Genomic DNA, 8,760 nt, shown 5'->3' with positions numbered 1-8,760 from the left:
GTGGTGGTGATGGTGGCGATGGGGTGGCGGGGGGGAAGAGGTGGGAGCCTGGACAGGGCAGTGAGAAGCAGGCTGTGGGTGGAGTCGGGAGCGAGGGAAAAAAGGAAAAGCGGACCAAGAAAATGGAGGGATGTGGGGGATCTGCCAAGACAGTGGGGTAGAGGCTGTGGGTGAGGTGGGAAGTGGGAGGAGGAAGGAAAACAAGAAAAGAAGGGGAAAAAAACAAACAAAAAGATTTAAAAACAACAAAAATATTGGTGATGGTGGTGATGGTGGCACGGGCTTAGAGGTGGAAGTGGGAGTGGGGTGGAGAATAATGAGGAAAGTGGAAAGAGGAGGAAAAGGAAATAAAGACGAGGACAAGGGTGGTGAGAAGCCCATAGAGGGGTAGGAAGGTGGGTGGAGGCGAAGAGGTGGAGGAGGACGGTGCAGAAGAGGGGCGGAGCAGGTAGAGATGGATGAGGAGGAAGCAGGGGCAGAAAGGGCCCCAAAGAAAGAAGAGCGCCAGAGCGCTGGCAGCGAGGCCAAGGCCAGCAGGGTGGAGGAGAGGAGGAGGAGTCAGGGGGCCGGTGGAGGACAGCAGTGATGAGGAGGGGCAGGCGACAGCGACTCTACTCTAGTTTTAACAAACAGTCAAGCTCAAAAACTTCATACAGTGGATGAAATAAGCCAGTTTTTACACAGAACAAAACAAAAGGAGGAAAGTGGAGGTCAGGATCACTTCCTGACCTCGTGAACTTTGTACAGTCTTGCAGATATTATATGAAAAAGAAAAAGTTTGAAAAGCAAGAGGTTTTTAGGATTAAAAAGATTTTACTCAAAGTAAAGGAGTGCATCCAGCAGGGGGAGGTGGAGAGCTCCAATGTTTTATTTGATTTGTTGATTTTAAGTTTTATTTGTTTTTTAAACTCTTCTTTTAATGAACACATTCAGAGTCGGAGTTTTAAACGTAAATGGAGCGAGGGACAGTAAGAAGAGAACATCTATTTATGAATTTAACAAGATGAAAGCCAACGATGTTCTCTTCTTACAAGAGACGCACAGCGACAGCACCAACGAGGCGGACTGGAGGAGGGAGTGGGGGGGGGAAGTTCTCCTGAGCCACAACACCAACCTCAGCGGAGGAGTGGGCTTCCTCTTCTCCAGGGCCTTCAGCCGACGGTCAGTGGAGGTCAAAGACATCGTGGAGGGAGGCTGTTCTTTGTGAAAGCACGGTTCGACCCTTTTAATGTTGTTTTAATTAATGTCTATGCTCCAACAACCGGGGCAGAGAGGAAGCTGTTTTTATCCAAAATTAATGATGTTTTAAATGACTGTGCCTCGGAGGATATTTTATTCTTGGGGGGGGATTTTAACTGCACAGAGGATGATTTTAAGACAGAAATCACACAGAGCCACATCCAGCTTCACAGCAGGTGCTGAGGAGGCTGGTCCATTCTCATGGCCTGGTGGACGTGTGGAGAAGGATGCATCCGGACTGCCGACAGTACACATGGTCCCACGTTAGGGAGGAAGGATCTCCTCAGCCAGGTTAGACCGTATTTATGTTTTTAAGCACCATTTTAGTATTTTTAAAATGTGCAGCATTGTTCCGGCTGGTTTTACTGATCACTCTTTGGTTTTATGTCATGTTTTTATCAGGAACTTTTTACCCAGGAGCGCATATTGGCATTTTAATACAGTTTTAACTTTCGATAGGAGTTTGAGAGAGGTGTTGTGTTATTTTGGGGCATTTTAGGCTGAGGAAGAGTGATTTTAATAATCTTAGGCAGTGGTGGGACCGTGGTAAGGTAGAAATTAAGCTCCTTTGTCAGCAGCACACTTTCAACGTCACTAGAGACGTCACCAGATCTATGAAGGACCTGGAGACTGAGATAGTGGACCTAGAAAGTTTAAGCGAGTCCACAGGAGATCGAGGACATATTGAAGTCCTCAAAGTAAAAAGCTCACCGACCTGTTGAGTTAGTACAAGGCGCACTGGTCAGGTCCCGATTCCAGACCATCGCGGAGATGGACACTCCTCTAGCTTCTTCTTCGGCCTGGAGAAGAGGAGTGGGCAGGGGCGAGTGATCCACTCACTGCTGACGGACGCAGGGCAGCGGTTGTGGAGCCAAGCCAGATCCGGAAGCGGCGGTGGGGTTTTCCTCCCTTTATGCCACTGAGTATAGGGAGGAGGAGAGTCAGCGGAGGGGCTCTGTGGGAGCTGCCTCAGGTCTCCGAGGAGACTAATGAGGAGCTCGACAGACCCATAACCCCAAGAGCTGAAAGCTGCCCTGCAGGAATGCAGGAGGCGCGCCCGGATCGACGGCCTCCCGCTGAGTTTTACAAAATACTGGGATGTCCTCGGAGGACATCCTAGACGCGTCTTCAACGAGTCTGGCCTCTGGTTCCATGCCGGTGTCCTGCGGAGGGCAGTGCTGACGCTACTGCCGAAAAAAACCCGCAGGACATCGGTAACTGGCGCCTGTGTCTCTGCTGTGTGTGGATTACAAGCTTCTGTCCAGGGTCCTGGCCTCCAGGCTGAGGGGAGCTATGGAGCAGGTCCTCCATCGGGACCAGACCTACTGTGTGCCCGGCAGGTCCATGGTGGATAACGTCCACCTCATTCGGGATGTTTTGGAGGTCTGCAGCTCGTTGGGTATGGATACTGGTCTGATTTCTCTAGATCAGGAAAAGGCTTTTGACCGCGTTGAACACAGTTTCCTCTGGAAAGTTCTGGGGAAGTTTGGGTTCAGCGCTGGTTTCATAGCTAAGATCAAGGTGTTGTACAGTAATGTTGAGAGTGTGCTGAAGATAAACGGCAGGCTGTGTGCTCCTTTTAGAGTGAGTAGAGGTCCGGCAGGGCTGTGCTCTGTCCGGGATGCTCTACGCACTCTCCTCGAGCCCTCCTCATTAAAATACGCTCTAGCCTACATGGTTTGTTTTACCTGGTTTTAGTAAAGGAATGATTTTATCGGCATATGCCGACGACGTTGTTGTTTTTATCAAGAATCAAAACGATGTAAACCTTTTAAATCAAATAGTACATGATTTTAGCACGGCATCATCAGCGGTGAACTGGAAGAAAGCGAAGCCCTCGCTGTGGGGGAGTGGCGTGGCGGCCTCCCGGTTCTTCCACAAAAACTCATATGGAAGACGGACGGTTTTAAATATTTAGGAATATACCTGGGGAAACCGAGCATGGTCCAGAAGAACTGGGAGGGCGTCACAGAGAAGATAGAGGGGAAACTTTCCAAGTGGAAGTGGCTGCTCCCCGAGATGTCTTTTAAAGGTAGAGTACTGGTTTTAAACAATCTTATTGCATCCCAACTGTGGCACAGGTTGACAGTTTTAGACCCTCCCTCGGGCTTCTTAGCCAACATACAAAAGAAGATGGTGGATTTCTTTTGGGAGGGTCTACACTGGGTGCCACAGGGGGTGCTGTTTTTAGCCAGAGAGGAGGGGACAGGGCCTTGTCCACCTGGCCAGCAGACGGCCACTTTAGATTACAGTTTGTTCAGAAGTTTTTAACGAGTCCGGGGTTTTTAGTGTGGCGAGACGTGGCCAGCTGCATCCTCAGACGTGCTGACAACCTAGGGCTGGATACTGCTCTGTTTTTAATAGACCCCAGCTTTTTAAAACTAAGTGGGCTGCCTCCTTTTTATCAGGGTGTTTTTAAGTCGTGGGCCCTTTTAAGCACGAAGGTGCCCACAGTCTGACTCTCTGTTCTGGTTGTTGAGAGAACCATTAATTCACGGGCAAAACTAGACATTAGCAGCAGCGTCACCCTGGACTAACGGGGGCTGCTGCAACAAAGACCCTTTCTCTGCAGCAGTTGGTGGATGCAGTGGGGCCGGCGCTGAGCGACCCCGGCCCTGGGCTCCCTGCTGGGTCTGCATTCCGACCGGGTGGCGAGGAGGCTCCTGGAGCTGTGGAGGCAGAGGCTGACCGGATTGGAGAGGAGCCTCCTCAACGACTACAGCCTGCAGAGAGCAGGCGGACCCTGCAGACCCTTCCCAAACATCTCCCTCAGCCCGGGGCTAGGGGACTCACTGCCCCTGCTGAGCAGGCCACCCAGAAAACTGCACACTGAACAAAGCAGACAAGAAGACTTTGTATTTTAACCTCGTGAAGAGCATCAACAGGTCCAGACTGTGCAACAGACCGCCCACTGTGTGGTCAGAGAGACTGGGGCATGGAGGCCCTGGCCGCAGTGGGGTCCTATACAAGCCTCCCTAAAGAAAAGGACCGCTGACCTCCAGTGGCGGATTTTACACGGTGCTGTCGCGTCCCAACGCTTTTATTTCGGTAATCAATCCCGCTGTCCTGAGCCAGTGCCCTTCTGTGACCTCCGGGAGACTATTTACCATGTTTTTAACAGTGTAAGAGACTTTTGAGTTTCTTGGCTCTTTTAACAGTGGTTTTAGTCTTTTAATGTGGTTTTACAGAGAAGGTTTTTATCATGGGAGCTGCCTACAAAAACAGAAAAAGAAAAGTGGCAGCTCCTTAAATTTTTTATCCGGTGAAGCAAAAATGGCAATTTATTTAACTAGGAAGTCCCGGGTGGAAAACAGAGAGGGGCAGGAGGCCAAGGCAGTGTGGCTCTGTAACATCAGAGCCAGACTCTGGCTGGAGTTCAGGTTTACAAACACATTGGAGACCTGGATGCTTTTAAACAACGCTGGTGTTTTAAAGATATTGTTTGTTCTGTGGTAGAGGAGGAGCTGGAGTTTGCACCACTTTTTATTCGGTAAAACATGTTTTCTTTTTTAATGTTTTTAATGTTTTGTTTGTTTGCTTTTATTTTAAATAACCTGATTTTAAAACACTTTATTTGTAGAGAAACGTTGTGATGGAAAAATGTAAATAAAGTGTTTTAAAATCAAAAATCTCTCTCTCTCTTTCTCTCTCTCTCCCCCCTCTCTCTCTCTCTCTCTCTCTCTCTCCCCCCCTCTCTCCTCTTTCTCTCTCCCCCCCTCTCTCTCTTTCTCTCCATCCCCTCTCTTTCTCTCCCTCCCCTCTCTATCTTTCTCTCTCCCCTCTTTCTCTCCATCCCCTCTCTCTCTCTTTCTCTCTCCCCTCTCTCTCTCTTTCTCTCTCCCCCCCTCTCTCTCTATTTCTCTCCATCCCCCCATCTCTCTCTCTCTCTCCACCCCCCCCTCTCTCCTCTTTCTCCCTCCTCTCTCCTCTCTCTCCCCTCTCTCTCTCTCTTTCTCTCCATCCCCCCTCTTTCTCTCTCTCTCCCCCTCTCTCTCTCTCTCTCTCTCTCCATCCCCTCTCTCTCTCTCTCTCTCTCCCCCTCTCTCTCTCTTTCTCTCCACCCCCCTCTCTTTCTCTCCATCCCCCCCCCCTCTCTCTCTCTCCCAGCAGACTGACTCTTCCTCGTGGTGGTTCATGGTTTCAGCCCATCCCTGAAAACAACCTATTTTTCTTTGTCCTCGTCTCATTCATTGTTTGTCATTGTCTCCGTGGCGACCCCCTCTCTCTCTCCCCTTCTCTCTCTCTCTCTCTCCCCCCCCCTGTGGAAGTAGAGGTGAGATTGGGTTGCAATGTGCCCGGACTTGTTCCTCCCGCTTTTCTTACTTCTGCAAAACCAAACCAAATAAACCCAGAATCTCTTTCTCAGCATCACTTCCTCTCCGCCGCCTCACGCACTCTCTATCTCTCTCTGTGTCTCTCTCTCTCTCTCTGTGTCTCTCTCTCTCCCTCCCTTCCTCTCTCTCTCCCTCCCTCTTTCTCTCTCTCTCCCTCTCTCTCCCTCCCTCACTCTCTCCCTTCCTCTCTTTCTCTCCCTCTTTCTCTCTCTCTCTCTCTCTCTCTCTCTCCCTCCCTCCCTCTCCCTCTCCAGAGAGTGTAACTCTGTGTTGTCGTGTGTTCCCTCAGAGCGAGCGGTCCCTGTTCGACCGTCTGGAGGACTTCCGCATCGACCCGTTGCGCCCTGAGGACAGACAGGTTGGGGGTTTTCTGTCTCCGTGGCAACGCGTCAATCACATTGTCACCGACCGTTTGCACGGCAACCGACAAACGAACCGTCCCATTAAAAAATCCATATCTTTACATGTGTACATAACGGTGTGTTTCAGGATGTGGAGAACCTCATGGCGTGGTGGGACAACGTGGAGTGTAAGTTACACATGAAATGTGTTTCACTCGTCATGGTTGGGCCCCTGAGTCCCAATTAAAGGAAATCTTAGTGCTGCAGCATATATTTATATATTTATATATCTTTATTTTAATACTTATATATATTAATATATATATATTAGTATTTACATATATTAATACATATATCTTTATTTTAATACTTATATCTATTAATTATTACATATAATAGTATATATATTAATATTTATATATGTTAATATATATATGTATATATTAATATTTATACATTTATTTATATATCTAAATTTGTTATATATAGTTTCATTTATATATATTTTTGTATATATAAATATTAATATATATATTTTATATATAAATATATTTATATGTTTATATATTAATATTTATCTGTTAATATTTATAAACATATATTTATATCATAATTATATATGTTAATATATATGTATATACATATATTTCTATCTATATACATTTTTTTATATATAGTTATATTTATATATATTGATATTTAAATATTTATATACATTTATATATATAAATATATTTCAGACATTAGTTTTGTGTTTCAACAGAACAAAGCCAGGTCCCTTAAAAAGATATTTAATAATTCCTCTTGAGCCTGGGGCCCCGTCCCTGTGTCCAGGTCCCCTCAGTGGATCCAGCTGCTGCTGATTGTTTGCAATAACAAGTTGTGGATGTATTAATGAAGTCTTCTTCTTCATCTCCTCAGCGTGGGAGGACACGCCTCAAGAAGAGGACATGACGGAGAAAGAAGAGGCCAAGTGAGTGACGCCCGAAAGCTTCAGAGTCCATGACCCCAAATCTAACGCCCACAAACCGACAGATTACATGTAACACACTTAAACAACACGCGGGTGTAAAGCCCGGTAACATACATGCACTCAGAAACATTCAAATATCTGTAAATGCTTAATTCTTTAAAACTCATATTAGAAATATATTTTAGTTATTTGCAAATAGTTATTAAAATAATGGTTTTGCAATTTGGATATTTTTGCAAAACATAAGCAGTCCAAAAAAATGCCAAATAAGATAAAATAATAAATTATATATCATAATACAATAAATCATAATACAATATATTTTATATATTGATAAGATCACATTTTTATTATATTAATTATGAAGCGCCCTGTTTCTCTATCTTTAAAAGAAAGAGAAACAATGATCACTGGCCTGTTTCATATATATATTAATATAAAAAGTATATTAATATTATAAATATATATATATATTAGGGCTGTGAAACGATTAAAATTTTTAATCGGGTTAATCACAGGTTTTTGTGGATTAATCATGATTAATCACATATTACCGATATTCTCTGTATATTTTGTGAGAACATAGAGATTTATGACAAAAGACGGATATATACATTTATACATTCTTCTATACAATGGTGCTGCAACTCAGCAGTTATTTAGCAGTTTTCTTCCATATGGAACATGAATACATCTTCATCCTAAACAGAATGTTTAACCCTCCTGTTACCTTTCGGGTCAATTTGACCCCATTCAATGTTTAATGTCGGTGTTCTTTGGGGTCAATTTGACCCAGGCTATTTTCACTGTGTCAAACATATAAAATATCAACTTTTTATTTATTTAAAGGCTATTTAGGTAGTCAACAAACAAACATAAAGTACCTCACACTTAAACTTGGGAAGCAATATTATTTCTAATAATTTTCTGGAGGTTTTAATTGCTGAGGTCAAATTGACCCGAGGGTAAAATATGTTAGTAAATGTAAAGGTAACAGGAGGTTAAACAGAACATTTTTCTCTTGTTTGTCAACCATGAACTCCACCATGATACAATCTAAAGGCCTCTAGTCTTCCTCTAGCAGCTGCTGAGGCAAACTGACTGTGTGGGTTTTCTTCATGAACTGGGCCGTGATGAGAGGGACGGCGGGGACACCGCTGCAAAGCTGAAACCTCACCGGCCCGGACAGGTGGATAGATTGACAAGTGACTTTTGTTTTGCTCGGTCGATCTTGGCGCGCACGGAGCTCTGTGGCGCGCGAGACGGAGATCGATAAGTGTTAACGCTCTTCCATTCGAGCAGTTACCCACCCTTGACTTTAGAGTAGAGACTGTGTCTGTCCCAGGGCCACTCCAATTAAATAAATCAAAAGTAAGCAGAAGAGGAGTCACAATAACCTTGTGCAAGTTACCACCATTATTTCAGCAGTGCAACAAAATAGGTCTATTAAATGTGGTCTCCTAAATATTCGATCTCTGTCATCTAAAGCTGTGTTACTGAATGATTTAATATCAGATAATCACATTGATTTATGTTGCCTAACTGAAACCTGGCTGAGCCATGAAGAATATGTCTGCCTGAATGAATCGACTCTCCAAGTCATATTAATACTCACATTCCTCGAGGCCCCGGGGTCGAGGAGGTGGAGTACACCATCTTTGAATCGAGCCTATTAATTAATCCTCAACCAAAATTACACTACACCTCATTTGAAAGCCTTGTTCTTAGTCTTTCACATCCAACCTGGAAAACACTACAGCCAATTCGATTTGTGATTCTGTACCGCCACCAGGTCCATATTCAGAGTTTATATCTGAATTCTCAGAATTTATATCAAGTTTGGTTCTTAAAACCGATAAAGTTATTATTGTTG

At 44.8% G+C, this 8,760-nt stretch overlaps 1 protein-coding gene across 7 annotated transcripts in view; it reads left to right on the top strand.

Moving 5' to 3' along the window:
* Positions 1-8,039, top strand: part of LOC130190914 (trans-Golgi network integral membrane protein 2-like) — a 24,523-nt gene extending 16,484 nt beyond the window's left edge. For 3 of the 7 annotated variants that reach the window (XM_056410526.1, XM_056410530.1, XM_056410525.1), the window contains 4 exons: positions 5,863-5,931; positions 6,063-6,102; positions 6,836-6,887; positions 7,950-8,037. In XM_056410526.1, coding sequence (XP_056266501.1) covers positions 5,863-5,931; positions 6,063-6,102; positions 6,836-6,887; positions 7,950-7,968 — 180 coding nt within the window. In that variant the 3' untranslated portion in view covers positions 7,969-8,037. Of the gene's footprint in view, positions 1-5,862; positions 5,932-6,062; positions 6,103-6,835; positions 6,888-7,949 lie in introns of all 7 variants that reach the window. The other 4 variants (XM_056410528.1, XM_056410531.1, XM_056410532.1 and 1 more) reach the window with 4 other exon arrangements.
* Positions 8,040-8,760: the final 721 nt, after the last annotated feature.

This window comes from Pseudoliparis swirei, unplaced genomic scaffold (genome assembly GCF_029220125.1).
Source record: "Pseudoliparis swirei isolate HS2019 ecotype Mariana Trench unplaced genomic scaffold, NWPU_hadal_v1 hadal_25, whole genome shotgun sequence".
Classification (NCBI taxonomy): domain Eukaryota; kingdom Metazoa; phylum Chordata; class Actinopteri; order Perciformes; family Liparidae; genus Pseudoliparis; species Pseudoliparis swirei.
This window is presented reverse-complemented; position numbering and strand designations above follow the sequence as displayed.